This window comes from the organism of the source record quoted next, unplaced genomic scaffold (genome assembly GCF_019419815.1).
Source record: "Pyrus x bretschneideri cultivar Hongxiangsu unplaced genomic scaffold, Pyrus_bretschneideri_v1 Contig22, whole genome shotgun sequence".
Taxonomy (NCBI): domain Eukaryota; kingdom Viridiplantae; phylum Streptophyta; class Magnoliopsida; order Rosales; family Rosaceae; genus Pyrus; species Pyrus x bretschneideri.
In genome coordinates this window covers 5,793,027-5,810,443 of record NW_025999524.1, presented here as the reverse complement: position 1 = coordinate 5,810,443, position 17,417 = coordinate 5,793,027, and the positions used below count along the sequence as shown (strand labels likewise).

Sequence of the window (17,417 nt, the reverse complement as noted above, 5' to 3'; positions counted from 1 at the left end):
CAGATCATAGTAGGAGATCGCTTTATTAGAAGAAAAAAAAATGAATGAATAAATAAATAAAGACATTTGGTGTGGACTGTTGGTTGGTTGAGGTGGGCTAATTGGTTGGGCTGTGTGGACTGTTGGTGGGCTGGGTCTTCGACATCTACAATTCGTTTAATGGGCTTAATCCTAGCCCAACTCACTATTTATTTATTTATTGTTTGAAAAAAGAATTAAGGAGCTGAAATCTCCATCGATAAAACAAACCAGTGTGTGAGTTTTGATACTTGATGCTGGTTCTTCATCCCCAAAACCCTCCCGCCCAATCTGCCACCGTACCAGCTCCTCCGGAGTTGCAGCAGCCGCATATCTTTCAATAGCGGTCCGTTTCAATGGAGCTTCCCGCCGCATTCACAAGTTTCCGATCATATTACGGTGTTTCTCTGCGCCCTTATTCTTCAAGGTTCTCTGGACTTATCTTCAGTAAATGCTCCTTCCGCCGCCGAAGAAAGCACAGTTTAAGCTGCCGAGGTAGTTCCGGCCGGAATTCGCATTCGCTTCGAGTAACGGCGAGTTCGGCCAGTAATGGACCTGGCCGAGCGGACAGTGAAGTGAATTGCGAGGATTTTTGGGGAAAGTCTGAATTCGTTGAAGTGATCAGTATTGGCAGTCGTAAGGACGCGGTTCTCGATTTCTGTCTCGAATCACCGTTCCAGTTTTCGTCTGTGCGATTTTGGTGAGTTCACTGTTCTTTGTTGCTTAGAACCGAAGCATATTCATAAAAAGTAGGAGTTATAAGCAATGGGAATTTCTTGCAGGCACATTATCATCAAAGATTCGTCGAAGGTGCAGTTACAGCAACGGATTTTTGGAAAAGGTTAGCGCTTTACTTTGCTCTACTTGTCAAATTTTTAACGAGAAAATTTGAAATAATTTTCTTGAATTGCATCTTATTTGCAAGTTTGTATTGTTTGAATTTGGATACATTGATGTCTGTGTAGTTTCATTTCATGGACTTGTCGTCGTTTTTAGCTAACTTGTATGGAGACTTGGTTATTGTTCATAGACCAAATAGACACTTGATATGCCTTAATTGTTTTTTTTTTTTTTGGCTATGATTGCAGATGTGACTCCGATGATCTTTGAAGTTCCGCCATCCTCAAAGTCATGTCCAAAGGCTATTATCCTTGTTTGTACATTTCTTACCTATTACTTGCGTTTATGACTCTGTTTTCCAAACTATATTTGATTATTTTACATTGAGGGATTGTTGGATGTGTTTTGTGTACTTGGTTATAAATGGGTTAGGTTTTTCGGTGCCAGCCAGCATAATGAATTTTCAGATGATTCCACCTTAGTTTACTTTTTGCATTAGAAACACAGACTTATTAATGATAATAAAAAAGACCAACTTATTTGATTATCATTACTAGCGCTAGTTTCATGTGTGAGTGCTTGGTTGTTTATCAGCTTCCTCCCCACACTCTTGTATCTGTTTATTTCTACAATAGTCTTTTGCCAACATATTTTGACTATTCGCATGTATACCTTGGTTCCTTTATGAAACTTACTGGCATCCAAAATTTCCTGTTACTTCTATCTGTAGGTGGCAAGTGCAGGATATGGGTTAGATCTCATGGTAGCAATTGATATTTTGAGAACAATAAGATCTGCAAATGGATTTGTAGTCACTATTATTATGAAGCCTTTCAGCTTTGAAGGACAGAGGCGCCAAGTTGAGGTATTGTTTCTTTGGCTGGAACTTTGATTACACCTGTTGACGTGAATATCATATATGCAGCATTGTTCATTAATTGAAACATTTTGCTATGCATCTTATGGGAAAAATTTTAAACTAAAAAATTTATAGAACTTGGAAGTAGTAATGGAGCCAGGGTGAATTCGTCCTAATTTTCTCTCTTGAGAATCTTGTACATCTAGACAGAAAGAGAAATGACAGTTATGTAATGATTTGTTGATAGTATCAGAGACCAAATCCATCTTATTTTGGCCCCATGTAACCATTTTAAAAACTTTTATCAAAGCCTCTCTAAAACATAATATCCTCGTGCAAGCATCCGTTGATGTCTTTATAGCTCGTTTAATTCTTCTGTTTCAACTTTTTGTTGCAACATCCATTCACTTGAGAGGTATAATATTCGCTGGACTTTTCTAAACTTATTTCTGAACTCAGTGTTCCATGATTTGGCCCTTCCTGATTGAGTCCATGCTTGAATATTGACACTTCCAATCTAATTTTCAGGCCAAAGATCTAACTGAAAAACTTCAGTCTCATACGGATTTGTTTATTGGTGAGTTTGTTATATTATCTGTTAGATGAAGCTTTGAAGTCCCACTTATTTTGAGCAGTTGCACATTTTGTTGTTTCTTTTTACATGCAGGTCTTGACGCTGACATGTTACTCAAAAAGGACCTGGTAACTTTAGATGAAGCTGTCAAGACTGCAAATAGTGCTGTTTTAATGTCAATAACTGCTGTATCTGTTCTAACAACTGTAAGTTTCCTTCTATCATATTTGTGTTTATCTAAGTTAAGAGTACCTTGGTTGTGACTTGGTTATTGCTGTGTACATATAGGATATACACAGAAAACTTATTGATGCATCCCATTATGATGCGAAAGAGATCAAAGCCTCGGAAGTGATTAAAGTAAGTGTTCACAAGTCATACAATACACCTTTGTGCAAGTTATGATGAACTTTATTAGATCATTTATTTATTTATATATATTTTGCTTATTTTTGCAACTCTGTGCAGATTTTGGAAGTATACAAAGAAGCAAACATTGGATTCGGTGCTGGCTACAATATCAAAACTTCAATACTACGATCTATGTATGACTGCCCTTTCCTTAGTATGGGTGTAAAGGTATGACCAAATTGCACTAAATGCACGAATTGATTATGTTCCTATTGGTCAATTGTGTCAATATTCTGTTTCTCATTGATTTTTTGCTGTTTCTCAGTCCTTTTTAACTTTATGTTGTTCTCAACTGGGTGTACATAACCTGCAATTTATTTGTTACGGTTATAATTTTATACCAATTTTCTATTCTTTGCGACCATTCTGATTTTTCGGTTGTTTCCATTTTTTTCCCCTCTGATGCATAGGACTTGGATGGTATGATTATATGCATCATTGCAAGTTCGAGCACTATCGAGAACAGTGATGTGCATGCAATTTTGCATACGTTTCGTCAAACTACAGAATATGAAGGGGAAATCTTAGTTTCTACAGTTCATGAACCTAGTCTAGAGCCCAACTTGGTAGTCACAACGGTTCTATTTGTAGGGTAATGTTTTTCTTTTATGCCTCATGTTAATTATTTAACAGTAGTATTTGCTACTTACTTTCTGACTATTTATCAAATTTTGATTTGTTGATGCATGATGCATCTCTTGTCTAGTGTTCTAATGTACATTTTATGTGATCACCAGTTTTACCAGAAAACAAGCTTCTCAGAAAAGTGGCATATTTTTGGGACTGGCCCAGCATTTTCCTTTCATTTTCAATCTTTTCAATAGGCACCAGTGGCTACTAAATGACACTCGGGAAAACCTACCTCTTGATAGTGCAGATTCACCAGATTCTAGTGAGATGGGAAATAGAAAGGCTGTTGTTATAGCTGAAGGTTTTGATAAGTACTCTGAAGGACCCGAGGACGTAACAAACAGCAACTACGATGAGTTCCACCTTTCAAGGTTAAATTGGTTTCCCTATTTTAATTTAGTTCTCCTAAAGATTTGTCTGACATGCAGATTCTTTTAAACTGATTTATTTTATTTGTGGATTTTTAATAGTGGGTTGGAACAAAATGAAGATGGAAATTATGAGGCCACTGCTGAATCGTCTAGTTTATACGATCCCATCACTGAAGGTACTACTATTTCGTATAATCTCCTTGAAATGTGAATTTACTTGTTTCCAGTTTGATGGAGTAGTCATTCCTTGGTGTCCTAATAATTGTTAAAAGGACGCGGCAGCACTTTTATTTCTTGTAGTCTTCATTCGACTAATCATGGTTAAAAAATTTCTTTGCCAAGAAACTCCAGCCTTCCAAAGACAGCCACTTGTTAGTTGGAACTTAGGACCAGGATCTCAGCTTGCAGAGGATTGGGTAAAAGAGAGGGCAGCTGAAGATGGAGCTACTGTGATGCTAGATAACCTGAGCATCTTCCGCCTTCCAGTTGGTGTAAAGCCTCCAGAGGAGCTGAAAGATGGTGTCAATGCCTCTTTTCCACCACAAGATCCAAAGACAAAATCCGAGGATGGTGTGAAAGCACAACCAGCTGTCAATCTAAGTATGTCTTCAAGGAATTCATTTACTGACACAGGGCTCGGAGCAGTCAGGGAATTGTACAACACAGCATCAACACTCGTAAAAGGAAAAGATGCTGATAATCCTAAAAAACAAAGAAATCTCTCTGCTCGTGCAGCATCTATGCTGGTAATGAGCTGGTTTTAAATACATACTTTTCTGTTAAAGAGTTGAAAGTTACTATATTAGTTGACTGGTTCTTATACTTGAACTTGAGGATTTAGTTTGGTTACATATTCTTCGAACAGGAAGCAGAACGAGATTCACCAAAAAAGTGGAGTCCTACGGTGGAGATGCCATACAGAGGAGGAATCTACGAAGGACGGTGCCAAGGAGGTCTTCCTGAAGGAAAGGTATTGTTCCACAAAATCATAAAAGCTGAAAATCTAAGTTCTTGAGGTGTCATGATTTGATCTGTACAAAACAGAATTAAATGCTAATCCTAAGAAAAATTCTACAGGGTCGTCTGCTTCTTGGGGACGGAAGCACATACGATGGCATGTGGCGATATGGAAAAAGATCAGGTCTTGGTACATTCTACTTCAGCAACGGGGATGTGTTCCAGGGATCATGGAGGGACGATGCCATGCATGGCAAGGTAAATTTCTTCATGTGAAAGTGTATCAATAGGTATATCTCTTTCATTTGATATCATTTTGTAATGTGCTGTTTCTATGGTCATGTATAGGGTTGGTTGTATTTTCACACCGGAGACCGATGGTTTGCAAACTTCTGGAAAGGGAAAGCCAATGGCGAAGGTCGCTTCTATTCAAAGTCCGGTGATGTCTTTTTTGGCCAGTTCCAAGATGGTTGGCGACATGGCCACTTCATCTGCATTGATGTTGACGGGACAAGGTTCGTGTAACATATTTTTCCCCCTCTTCGACTAAATATAGGGCTCCCCTCGAAAACAAGGTTTGTTGAGCCTCACAAGCCGTGCCCAAGCAATCCAGCCGGAGCTTGAGATTGTTGGGGCTCGGCTCATGAGACTCACGAGCCAGTCTGTTTAGATGTCGTATGAATAATCTGTGACCTCCATGTGTGCAGGTGTACTGAAAATTGGGATCGAGGTGTTCTTGTAAGCCGTGAATTGGAATCTGTTAATGGTGATGGATAAAGAATCTACTTGTAATTATTTTGTAAATTATTTTTTGGTTTTTTTATTTACATTTCATTTCAAATTTTTGTGTAATTGTTTAGTATACAGTTACAGTTTTCAAAAGATATAAACTAAGGAGGCAATGTGACTCCAAAACGATTATACATTGTTTAATTAAGCTCTCAGTTTAGAAGTGCCTTTAGTATGATTCAAATCGCTTTTAGTGAAATTGTTTTTGAGCTCCAGAAACACTTCCAAGTGGATTTTGAAGGAAATACCTGTTATGTTCTTTTTGCAGAAAACACTTGAAGTACCTTCAATTGGATTTTTATTGAGATTTAATTCTAAAACACTCACGAAAAGCATTTTCAATCATTTCAAAATTATTGCCGAACCGAACTAGTTCTTAATTAAATTTTTCTATCGCGTGGTCTTGTGGTATTGAAACTTAAAATAGCCTTTAATGGAAGCATTTTGCAAATTAAAATTTGAAAGAAAAAAAAGCTGACGTCGAAAAGAGGCAGAAACTTCACCAAAAATAAGCTACCAGTCGGATAACAATGCTAAACCTAAACCTCTGAAATTGTTTACTACAAAAAAATGGTCTAAGAATTTCCCTACAAGAATTTTCACACCCACAGTATATGTGTGGTTTAAGATCACCTCTTCCCTCGGGAGCCTCGGGTCCTTCGAACCCGCCCTCTGCACCACTTCCACAATTTTCTGTCATTCAAGAAGGCTTCAAAACTCATATAGAGCTCCATCATTCTTGTGAACCATGTTGAGCATCGCTCTCCGGTGCATCAGAGCGACGGAGAGAGTCAAGGCTGGAAAGAACATTCACAAAATTAAGAATTATACGAGAATATGATGGAAAAGGAATGAATAAGGTACATGTAAATGTAGATGCCTGCTACCATCTTAGGCAACAATAACTTCACATTTAAAAAAATCAGGACAACCAAAATTTCTATGTGCTTGTCTTACCTGCAGTTCTGCGGAACGCCCCATGGTAACATCAAATCTCTCTTCAAATTAGGCGGCAAGGACACAAATCGCTTCCAATTCCGAACCATGATTCTAAGGTCGTGAAGCTTGCTATCTAGACCATAACAACAATTTGCATGCATTGTACAAACTTGATTCAAATCTTTACTAGGTTCACAAAATCCACCAAAGTAAGCCGTATCCAAAAATTTTATTTTCAGTCCGATACTAAAGGTGGTTGGATCAAACTTAATAATATTGAGGACATCCTGATCATGGAACCCAGGGTAGGTTTCCCGCGAGGAATACCAAAATTTGTAGAACGCTATTGACCTGCTATTGGACTTTACATAGTTAAACCCTCCATTCGGTCTGTTCTGTAAATCATCCGAGTTGCCTAAGAAATTATCGCATGCAATCTGAAAATCTGCATCCTCATAAAACTGTGGAAATGGATCCCTGAACCACATAATATCCGCATCCTGGAGGAGGAAAGATCAACCACGAAGGCATTCAAGAAAAGAAAAAACAGATTTCAATCAATAAGAACCATATTAAAGCACGCCAAAACGTCTGCACTGAGTCTTACAAATGTATTTTGCAATTAATTCTTAAATCTGCCAAGGGACTGAACGACGAGATCAATATCGAATAAAAAAAGAATTTGGAAACCATTACTGATTTAGAGCAGAACCCTACCAAATGTATCCTCGACTAACATAATTTGAGTCTAAAAGTTTCTCATCAGGTTGTTTCAAATATAATTTTTAAACTGATACAAACTTCGTAATTCAAGCTTAACAGTTTCTAATCAGGTTGTGCCATAATAAGTTCCAAATTACGAAATTTCAAGTTCTAGTTGCAGAAGAGATTACCGTGAAAACGAAATTGTAGCCCATCTCAAGAACAGTACGCAGAAAATCGATCCTTGCCCACATCATCTTCAAGTAGTGAGGGGTCATAAAATAAGCCTCCTGACGAAAATCAAAGTCTTGAATGACAAGAGCAAAGCAATGGTTATGCACCTCCAAACAACGCTCAAATGCCTTTTGATCCAAGGCAATGATCACCAAATGGCTCAATAGCCTACGAGTTCCAACTCCAATCCTAAAGCTCTCCAGAAAGAGATCGAGGATCGAGCCGGGAGCTGCCCATGCTTCATTCAAAGTTGTTAAAATCACAGTGCCGTCTTCCATGGTAGCATTCTTTAAAACCTTTTCAAGCCTATGTTCCTCGCTAACCTACACAAAATTTCAAACTTTCTATGAATTTTATGCCATTAATCTAAATTTTCACACTTTTGTCAGTCACCGAGTAACAATTGTAAGGAAATTAACAATAACTGATCAAAACACAAATCACCCATTTTTAATAGCTCGAGAAAATAAAGAAATATGAGAAGAACAATGTCCCAATGCTCATTTTTCTGCACACCCATTTCCTTATGTCCCTCGATTCTCCTTTGATTTGGGTGTGGAGAGAAGAAAAGGGTGTGCAGAAATCATTTCTTTACGGGAAAAAAAAAAATTGAAGGTAGAAATGAATGAGAGCGAGAAGATTAAAGTAAGGGAACTCACGAGAGGGGAAAGGTAGGCGGAGAAGGAGGCGGAGGGAGAGGAAGAGAAGCGGTGGAGAAATCGGAGGGCATTGGAGTCGTTGTAGAGGAGCAGGCAGGAGAGACAGACCGCGACAAAGAAGAGAAACCGGCGGATGAGGACGACGGATTCAGGCATGTCGGAGGCGGAGGAGTCAATGGTCGATGTGCGGCGCGTCATCGCCGGTAGACGCCTCCGGTGCGGACGCATCAATGGAGGTGGCTCGGGATCGGGGCATTGTTTGGTGAGAAACTCCGAAATGTCAAAGTCTGTACGGGTCGGTGAGTGGAGTGTTGAAAGAGGGTCAATTCCAGCATATCTATAGATTGATAAGAACTAAGGTCGGTGTGACCGTTACTTCTTTTTTTTTTTTTTTTTTATTTTTTTTTTTATGGGAGTTAATCCAATAATATTTTAACGATAAGTGAGAAATAAATTAATACTGAATTTGGCGTTAACAAGATTTAAATTTAAAACTTCTTGTAAATAAACAAGAACTCTATTAAAGTGTATTATTAACTGGCAATCTAACAATTTTTTGTTTATTAACATGACTAATATGTAACCTAGGAGAATTGAATTGACGAGGGTTAATTGGATTGACAAGAGGTTAAATTAAAGAAGAATTTAATTGTGAGAGTTTGGTACAACTACTGTTAAAGCTAATATATTTATAGAATCTTGAACACAAATGATGCATATTTCATACTACTTTGTTAATTTTTTACCATGCATACAATTTCGTTAACTTTTACCATTGATTTCGTCAATTTACTTGACGAGACAGTCAAAACTTGAGAAGTAAAAATGAAAACATAGTCCTACAAAACTTTAGGTGTGAAACATAAGAAATGTTGCAAAACAAAAGTACGGAGATCCGTCCATCGTAACTTCCAAAAGTGTTTTGATTCTCTCTCTCAGGACAAAAAACTGAAAGCGAATTAACGGAAATAAAATTTAACCGTTGGAATTAACGGCGGTAAAATCAAAAGCCCTAATCGTCTCTCGAGCTTCTTCGTCCCCAAGGTTCTTCTCACTTGCTCTAAAAGTTCCTTCCTTTTCAGTTCAATTTTCTGAATTTATTCGTAATTATCGATCGGAATTGAAAATTGAAGTAGAATCAATAAAGAATTCGAAAGCGGATTAGGGATTTTGGTCTGAATTCGAGCGATCAAATGGCGGCTCAAGGGCCACCCCGACCCGGTAATCGTCCACCGCCCCCTAATTACAACCCTAACCCAAATCGTATAATTCCTCCCCCAAATTCCGATTCTTTGTCGGACAATTTGCACAATTTGAATCTCAATCGACCGCCTTCGATGCCCACCTCTGCCCCAAGACCTTCACCTCATTCCCAACCACCGCCGTCAGCACCGCCGGGCCCATTTTCTCGGACTGCGCAGTCCAGACCTTTACCGGGTCCCCCTCCAGTGGGACCCCCCTCCTCGTTTCCACCGTACGTGGGCCCGTCAAGGTCTTCCGGGCCTCCTGTAACTTTACCACTTGGCAACAGACCGCCTCCTCCCAATGCTTTCCCGCCGGCACCCCCACCAGGTGTTTTTCTCGGCGGGCCCCGTTTTCCTCCACCTGTTGGAGGGACTGGACCTTCGGCAACAATGGCGGCAGCTCGAGCACCACATCCTCCTCATCAGCCTCAGCCTCCGCCAACCATGCATTCTGTATTGGGCAGTTCAGTGGGCAGAGCGCCTCCAGGTCCGCCCGTGCAGCCGCCGCAACCAGTTTCTCAACCTCCACAAACGTGGTCCATGCATAATCAAGTAAGCTCAAAGCTTTAAACTTTTTTTCAGACGTTGTATGCAAGTATTTTTTTTTCTCCACTCAATAATCTGACTGAAATGTTTTCAACTCTTTTAGGCACCGCAGCTGCCGCCAACTTCAGCGTCTGTGCAACCACCAAGAATGTTTGGCATGCCACCACCGTTGCCAAACCAATCCATGACTGCCATATCACATGCTGTGGGGCAATCTGGAGCTCCGGTGGCAGGACCGTCAAAGATTGATCCGAACCAAATACCACGCCCTATTCCAAGTCCCTCAGTGGTTGTGTATGAAACTCGTCAGGGCAATCAAACAAACCCTCCTCCGGTATTCATTTAGTTAACTTTTCTGACCATATAATTGATCTTTAAGAATCATTTTGTTTTTTTTTTATATGTGCTCGCTGTGTTAGTGTTTAATGATCTTTCACCTAGTACTAAATGTTACTTTTTCTGAAGCCTTCTACTAGTGATTACATTGTCAGAGACACTGGGAACTGCAGTCCACGCAATATGAGGTGCACCATTAATCAGGTATCAATCTGAGTAGTTAACAATTACAAACAAGTAGTTGATTTTGATGATTGAGATTGTGATTCATTGGATTATGTGAGGAAAAATCAATTATTCTCAGCATTTTTTATGTACATATTTGCGTTTTATTTTAACAGGTTCCATGCACTGCTGACCTTTTGGCGACATCAGGAATGCAGTTGGCTTTGCTGCTCCAACCCTTGGCCCTTCCTCATCCATCTGAAGAGCCTATACAAGTAATGCATAAATATTCTTTAGACTGTTTTTTCAATAATGTGGTAACTTAACAGTTTATCATGCGTTGGTCAGTGAGTCATAATTGAGATCTGACGGATCACCGAAAATTTGGGATCACCCCTTCTCTTTGCTATTTGCGGATTTTGTCTTAATGTATTAATCTTCCATGTCAAAAGCTCCAAAATTTGTTGGTACACATATTAGATAATTGAAAGATGTATGTCTGCATCCTGGTCCTTCTTGATAAACTTTTCTTGTTATAGGTTGTGGATTTTGGTGAAAGTGGTCCTGTTCGTTGTTCTCGTTGCAAAGGCTACATAAACCCTTCCATGAAGTTCATTGATCAGGGCAGGAAGTTCATCTGTAGCTTGTGTGGTTAGTCCAACTTGTGATTGCATCAGATTTTTATGTATCTACTATCTTTCTTTTAAACTTTATGTGTATGCTTACTTTTATGAAAGATACTATCAGCCGTTTGTGTCATCTTCACTTCTCACATCTCCCAAAGTTTTACATTTAGGTTATTCCTTAATTTAGGATAGTTGTCCTTGTTTTCCATGTTGAATTTTTTTCATTGGTATTGATAACATGGTGATTTTACGACATGTACTTGTTTAATTTGCAGGATTTAGTGATGAGACGCCCCGTGACTACCACTGCAATCTTGGTCCAGATGGTAGGCGTAGAGATGCTGATGATAGGCCTGAGCTTTGTAAAGGAATGGTTGAATTTGTTGCTTCAAAAGAGTACATGGTTAGTTGGTTCATGAGGTTTCCTAGCTTTATGCGGATTCATGTTTGGTTAATGTTGTTTCTTTTCTGTTTCATTTAGATTCAAACTTAATTATCATGTTCCAGGTGCGTGATCCAATGCTGGCTGTGTATTTCTTCCTTATTGATGTATCTATGATTGCTATACAAACTGGAGCAACTGCAGCGGCATGCAGTGCAATCAATCAAGTTATTTCTGATCTTCCTGTAAGTTTTATGCCTATTTTCAGTATGCTAAAGCATGTAATTGCACCTGCTTATAGAAAATTTGACATATACTTGTCACCTTGGTTTTAGAGTATGTCAAGTTTTTTAAGTTCTTACAAGAACCTGCTTATTGGATTAAGGTTTTTAGCGACTGATTTAATTGATGATTCTACTATTTCAGGAAGGTCCTAGGACTATGGTGGGAATTGCAACATTTGACACTACAATTCATTTTTACAATTTGAAACGTTCATTACAGCAGGTATATTACGTTGTAACTCATTTGCTCTTCTGCAATGAATTTAAAAATTGCATTTGCTTCATTATCTTATCTTTTCCTATCCTGGTCTATGGCATGAAAGTATACCCGTTTCAATTGTGCTGTCTTTCAAAATAGGTGGTGTCTCTTTGTTGGGAGAAACTTTGTTTCAATATACGGCATTAAAAACATGTCCTAAGTATGGTTCTGAGAATATATGGTTTCCTGTTGTTACAAGGATTGTACTCCGTTTAAACCATGTTACGGTTGTGGTTAATACATTTTATCCTTTCCCTGTTTACTCAACAACACTAAACATTCATTTCGGTAGAAGATTGCTCACTGATTTTATATTTGACATGTCTTGCAGCCACTGATGCTCATTGTTCCTGATGTACAAGATGTTTATACTCCTCTGCAGACTGATGTAATTGTACAGATTTCTGAGGTTAGCTTCAGACTTCAGTTTTGTTTGTGTTCTCCAGTAAAGTTGTTGATATGTGTAGGGCAATCTCTTAGCAACCCCGGATAAGTCAAACCATTACTAGTTTGACAAATGTCCAAATGATTTTTTGTTAAGCCTTTGGTTCTTTCTGACATGTATCCAGTGCCGTCAACATTTAGAACTACTTTTGGAAAGCATCCCATCCATGTTTCAAGATAACAAAACCGCTGACTCAGCTTTTGGTGCCGCAGTCAAGGTATGGTATCCATATCTTCTTGCGTTTATTCTGGCTTTTCTGGGTGAGTGTTAAAGATGGTGTGGGAGAGTAAAAAAATTAAAAATTGGAGTTCTTGTTAAATTGGGTTTTCTGGCATTTAATACTGTTATGTTTTTAAAATCACCAGCTTAATGGACACTGTATAATCACATTGATTAATGTCTAAGGTTTTATAGCTTGCATTTTCTAACGTGTTGCCATTTTGTTTATATTTTTCAGGCTGCATTCTTGGCAATGAAAAGTAATGGAGGAAAACTTTTGGTATTTCAGTCAGGTAAGTTCAGTGACATGTGTAATTTTAGTTTTATGGACTTTCTTTTTACAACATTGTCATGCTTATTACAGCAATGCTATATTTATCTTGTTCATCTCTCTAAGGAGTGTTTTTAGAAGTTAAATCTGTTTGTAAAATGGACTTATGAGTATATTCTAAAATGATAGATGTTGTCTACAGTCTTGCCATCAATTGGAATTGGAGCCCTTTCAGCTAGAGAGGCTGAAGGAAGAACTAATAGCTCTGCGGGGGAGAAGGTATTGATATATGATATACTGATTTTCTCCAACTACATGTTCTTCCATCTCTTGTTCTACCTTGAAATCCTGCGATCTGCAAAACTATATTAGTTGAGTACTTCATTTGTTCTAACTTCTAACAGAAGATTATACTCTCTGTTTGTGAATCTCTCTCTTCGCCAGGAGGTACATAAATTGCTTCAACCAGCTGACAAGATTTTAGAAACAATGGCAACGGAACTTGCTGAGTATCAGGTAAAACGTTTAGTGTTCTGTTTGCATTTGTTAAGTAGTTTGATATAATTCTGAATTCTGCTGATGGTCATTGATTGGCATTTGTAGACATAGATGATGATGGGATTACTTATTCATGCTAATAATCTTTGTCTTTATATGTTACAGGTCTGCGTTGATATTTTTGTAACTACCCAGGCATACATAGACATAGCTTCTATGTCTGTCATCCCAAGAATCACTGGTGGCCAGGTACTGGAAAATGTCTATTCTTGCAATATATTATAGAAAATATGGGTTATAGTTTATTTTCCTGCCATTTTTTCCTTTGTTCAGCCATTTGGGATTTTATTAACGGCACTATTCATGATATCTGTCATTGCAGACTTGACTTACCTCACATTTCCACTTTGTTCAAGGTCTATTATTATTACCCTTTCTCTGCGGTTGCTGATGCTGCAAAGATCTACAATGACCTTAGATGGAATGTCACACGGCCTCAAGGTTTTGAGGCAGTGATGCGTGTGAGATGCAGCCAGGTAACCGATTTGGAGTACTGACGTTCATTTTCTCGTCTTTTCCTTTTGTGTGATAGCAAATGGTTACTTATAATTTTCTCTGTTCTGCAAGTGATTGTTTTTCCTAATCTATTGTAGGGTCTCCAAGTTCAAGAGTACCATGGGAACTTCTGCAAGCGCGTTCCTACTGATGTTGACCTACCCAGTGTAAGTTATACAACACAAACACACATATCATGTACATTCATACATCTATGTTTGCATGTTCTACTTTTGATGGTCTTTGAGTCTTTTTTCTCCACCATGGACTGCGTATAAATGCTGATCGTATTGTTAGCTTGAATACCAATTTTTATGAAACCTTAACTAATCTTTTATTGTGCAGATTGACTGTGACAAAACTATAATGGTAACCATAAAATACGATGATAAGTTGCAGGATGGGTCAGAATGTGTGTTTCAGGTACTAACTAGTTTTACTTTCAAAGTTTCTTGGAATATCTGGTCCAATATCTCCCCATTTTGATGCTGTGGAGCTTCCCATAATTCCTGTTAATGTTGAAGAAAATGACTCTTATTTTCCTTCTAATTACTTTGTCTTTTCCATTGTCCAGTGTGCGCTTCTATACACCACTGTGTACGGTCAAAGAAGAATTCGAGTTACAACTTTAGCTCTGCCATGTACAAGTATGCTGAATAATCTTTTCCGTACAGCTGACTTGGATACCCAGTTTGCTTGTATATTGAAACAAGGTATTTGGTTATACCTTTTTTCACAATCTTGTTTTTTACAACCTTTGTACCATCTCATTCACTTTCTTTGTGCACTCACTCTCTAGTACCAGAAGTCCTTTTTTTCATCCCTTGCATGGCACTTTACTGACTATAGTTATATTTGATATGGGGAAATGATACTTACAATATACTGCCGAATTTTCTTTCTGCAGCTGCAATTGAAATTCCTTCTCGCCCACTCATGCAAGTCCGTGAAAGACTGACTGACCATTGCATCAACATTCTGTGTTCTTATAGGAAATTTTGTGCTACAGTTTCATCATCTGGACAACTTGTTCTTCCGGAAACACTTAAGCTCCTACCGTTATACATCCTCGGTATCTTCTTTTATGCTTTTAAGTTATAAAACTTATACTAGTTGTATTTGTGAAGCTAAATGTGCTTTCTCCCTCCAAATAAAATAAAATCAGAATTTTGTTATGTCCCAATGCATGGACTATGCTATTCATGACTCTTCCGATAAGCATATTAGCAGTCATTGAAGTATAGCTTCCTGACATTCGTACATATTTTAATAATTCTGTTTAAATTTTTTTTTTTTCTTTTTCAGCGCTAACTAAAAGCACGGGATTGCGAGCTGCGGGGAAATTAGATGAACGATCTTACTGGATCAATTATGTGTCCTCTGTTTCTACTCCTTTAGCAATAGCACTTGTGTATCCTCCGATGGTGGCAATCCATGATTTTATTTCCCAGGTCTGAAAGGTTTACCATTACTTAAAGTTTGATTTTTCCTTTGTTCTGCTCTCTCTCTCAGAGACACAAACCAATGCTAGAAATGTGCTTGCTTTCAAGTTATCGATCCTAAAACCAATGGTAACTTTCTGTTAATTGACAGACGGATGGATCAATTGTTCCTCCTGCAATTCCACTTTCTAGTGAGCATATCAACGATGAGGGAATTTATCTTCTTGAGAATGGAGAGGATTGTCCAATATATATTGGCAGCTCGGTAGATCCAGATATCTTGAACAAGTTGTTCGGAATTTCTTCAGTTGATGAAATTCCTGCTCAGGTACGTGTTAAGCCAAATCATTCTTATACACAATGTCTGTCCCATATGATGCCTTACTACTGACTGACTTGCATATTGGCAAAGTTAATTCTCAGTATATTTCCCAATATAAATATCATCCGATCGCTAATATTCTCGCATACACAGTTTGTGCTGCAGCAGTATGATAATCCATTTTCAGCTAAGCTAAATGACGTGGTAAATGAGATTCGACGCCAAAGATGTTCCTACCTCCGGTGTGCTTTTGTTTTTCTTTTACTTTCTCAATTATACAACGTGTTGATTCGATGCAAGTCTAATCAATTCCTCGATTATTTTCTTGCAGCTTGAAATTATGCAAGAAAGGAGATCCATCAGGTCAGTGCGTTGTTGTGCTGTGTAATAAATGTGTGACATAAAAGTTACGGGTTTATGTATTAACTCTTGTATTCTACTTTCACAGGGATGCTCTTCTTCTCATATATCGTCGAAGATAAAAATTTGAATGGCCTCTCCTATATCGAGTTTCTAATACATATCCATCGGCAGATTCAAATGAAAATGTGATTAGCTTCTTCGGTCTGATACCGGTCGTGATACCTTCGTTCTGGGCAGCCGTGGAGGGATAGAAAACAAGAAAGGACACCTTCCTTCACTGCACAGTTTGGTCATAACGAAGGACTTATGGAGGGGAGGGGGTCGGTGCCAGTATTTGTGTTGGTGCCAGTGTTTGTGTTAGTTTATTTAGTCAATGGTAAATATTGAAAAGAAGTAAATTATAGAGCCCCACAAAAGTGGTAAATGGTGAATTAATAAATACAAGAGCTCTCAAGTTTTGTGAAAACATATATTGTGTGGAGAAAAAATGTCATAGGCTATTTAACAGAAATTCTTGGGTGGCCGGAGGACCAGTTACTGGATGTTTTAACCATTAGATTTTGGTTTTTAATTTTAAAGAATATCTAACAGTTAAAATATCAGTAATATTGAGTACCCAAGAAAGTCCTGCTATAGACCTAAAGTTGTCTTATGGAGAAATTGTAGCAATGGTTCCTTAACTTTAACCCAATTGAATTAATAGTTCATCAACTAATAATTTGTGACCATTTGTCTTTTTAACTCATTAAAATGTGTAACTATGATTTTTTTTGCTAAACTTTGTTAGAACTTTTTCAAAATGAGTCATGTAGCATGCACATGAGGTTGAATCTGGGGTCAAATAAAGAAAACCAAATAAGAAAATTGTGGCAATAGTCCCTCAACTTTAACCTAATTGTAGCAATGGTCTTTCCAACATAACTCATTTTGACGGAAGTTCTAACGTAGCTAATGAAAATGATCATAGCTGCACTTTTTGATGAGTTAAGAAACTAATGATCACTAATTTTTAGTTAAAAGAACATTACTTTAATTGAATTAAAGTTGAAGAACCATTGCTATAATAGTTGAGTGACTATTACTCGGTTTCTATAACTTTTTATATTTTTATCCACGTCTTAAGTTGGCCAGGACATGAATTTAAAATCGTGATTTATGGTACTGCATAAAAATTGTCACGAAAAATTATTTTATGATAATTTTTTTTTTTTAAGTTTGTGAATATAATTTAAAATCGTGATTTATAGTTCATAGCATTTGCAAAATTTCTATTATCGGGTTTTCTAAGATATCATACGTGCTCGTAAAAGGAAATGTTATTAAAATGAGAGCATAAAATACTTGAGGGGCTTAGGAGTAGGGAAAAAAAATGAAAATTAATGAAAATGATTTAAAATTTTTGAGTTTTAACAATAAAAACAAAATAAATAGTAAAGTAAATAGTAATATGGTTGACTTTTTAATGTAAAAATATGAT

The 17,417-nt window shown here is 37.7% G+C and overlaps 3 protein-coding genes across 5 annotated transcripts; 2 read left to right on the top strand and 1 right to left on the bottom strand.

Annotated features, from left to right (window-relative positions):
• The first annotated feature begins 228 nt into the window (after positions 1 to 228).
• On the top strand, positions 229 to 5,612 carry LOC103943146 (protein ACCUMULATION AND REPLICATION OF CHLOROPLASTS 3, chloroplastic). Of its 3 annotated transcripts, none has more exons than XM_009353356.3 (16): positions 229 to 718; positions 801 to 859; positions 1,107 to 1,171; positions 1,589 to 1,723; positions 2,246 to 2,294; positions 2,385 to 2,497; positions 2,580 to 2,651; positions 2,760 to 2,870; positions 3,113 to 3,294; positions 3,440 to 3,703; positions 3,803 to 3,879; positions 4,055 to 4,449; positions 4,569 to 4,673; positions 4,781 to 4,918; positions 5,009 to 5,175; positions 5,368 to 5,612. In XM_009353356.3, exons 1-16 carry the CDS (start codon positions 375 to 377, stop codon positions 5,435 to 5,437), a joined length of 2,346 nt encoding a protein of 781 aa, XP_009351631.1. In that variant the 5' UTR covers positions 229 to 374; the 3' UTR covers positions 5,438 to 5,612. The 3 variants fall into 3 exon arrangements, with proteins under 3 accessions (XP_009351631.1, XP_009351630.1, XP_018501964.1); XM_009353355.3 differs by having other exon boundaries at positions 4,046 to 4,449; XM_018646448.2 differs by having other exon boundaries at positions 704 to 718; positions 1,107 to 1,175; positions 4,046 to 4,449.
• A 317-nt stretch (positions 5,613 to 5,929) lies between these two features.
• Positions 5,930 to 8,308, bottom strand: LOC103943145 (uncharacterized protein At4g15970). The gene is made up of 4 exons (XM_009353354.3): positions 7,984 to 8,308; positions 7,282 to 7,647; positions 6,407 to 6,888; positions 5,930 to 6,246 (listed from the first exon to the last, which is right to left on the bottom strand). The coding sequence occupies exons 1-4, from the start codon at positions 8,209 to 8,211 to the stop codon at positions 6,183 to 6,185; spliced, it is 1,140 nt and encodes a 379-aa protein (XP_009351629.1). The 5' UTR covers positions 8,212 to 8,308; the 3' UTR covers positions 5,930 to 6,182.
• Positions 8,309 to 8,977: 669 nt separating this feature from the next.
• On the top strand, positions 8,978 to 16,542 carry LOC103943144 (protein transport protein Sec24-like At4g32640). Its single transcript, XM_048584952.1, has 24 exons — positions 8,978 to 9,779; positions 9,877 to 10,107; positions 10,239 to 10,313; positions 10,451 to 10,549; positions 10,814 to 10,925; positions 11,176 to 11,303; positions 11,408 to 11,527; positions 11,709 to 11,789; positions 12,157 to 12,234; positions 12,395 to 12,487; positions 12,728 to 12,782; positions 12,963 to 13,039; positions 13,205 to 13,276; positions 13,424 to 13,507; positions 13,675 to 13,794; positions 13,912 to 13,980; positions 14,159 to 14,236; positions 14,388 to 14,526; positions 14,721 to 14,885; positions 15,119 to 15,264; positions 15,407 to 15,583; positions 15,731 to 15,819; positions 15,909 to 15,940; positions 16,026 to 16,542. The coding sequence occupies exons 1-24, from the start codon at positions 9,177 to 9,179 to the stop codon at positions 16,127 to 16,129; spliced, it is 3,027 nt and encodes a 1,008-aa protein (XP_048440909.1). The 5' UTR covers positions 8,978 to 9,176; the 3' UTR covers positions 16,130 to 16,542.
• Positions 16,543 to 17,417: the final 875 nt, after the last annotated feature.

Excerpts from the sequence above, each read along its gene's own strand:
- LOC103943145 (XM_009353354.3), bottom strand. The coding sequence starts at position 8,211 with ATGCGTCCGCACCGGAGGCGTCTACCGGCGATGACGCGCCGCACATCG. Across the intron at positions 6,889-7,281 it reads GCTACAATTTCGTTTTCACG|GATGCGGATATTATGTGGTT; the intron begins GTAATCTCTTCT and ends TTCCTCCTCCAG. Across the intron at positions 6,247-6,406 it reads GGCGTTCCGCAGAACTGCAG|CCTTGACTCTCTCCGTCGCT; the intron begins GTAAGACAAGCA and ends TGTTCTTTCCAG.
- LOC103943144 (XM_048584952.1), top strand. The coding sequence starts at position 9,177 with ATGGCGGCTCAAGGGCCACCCCGACCCGGTAATCGTCCACCGCCCCCT. Across the intron at positions 10,108-10,238 it reads ATCAAACAAACCCTCCTCCG|CCTTCTACTAGTGATTACAT; the intron begins GTATTCATTTAG and ends CTTTTTCTGAAG. Across the intron at positions 12,235-12,394 it reads TAATTGTACAGATTTCTGAG|TGCCGTCAACATTTAGAACT; the intron begins GTTAGCTTCAGA and ends ACATGTATCCAG.
- LOC103943146 (XM_009353355.3), top strand. The coding sequence starts at position 375 with ATGGAGCTTCCCGCCGCATTCACAAGTTTCCGATCATATTACGGTGTT. Across the intron at positions 2,498-2,579 it reads CTGTATCTGTTCTAACAACT|GATATACACAGAAAACTTAT; the intron begins GTAAGTTTCCTT and ends GTGTACATATAG. Across the intron at positions 3,295-3,439 it reads ACAACGGTTCTATTTGTAGG|TTTTACCAGAAAACAAGCTT; the intron begins GTAATGTTTTTC and ends TGTGATCACCAG.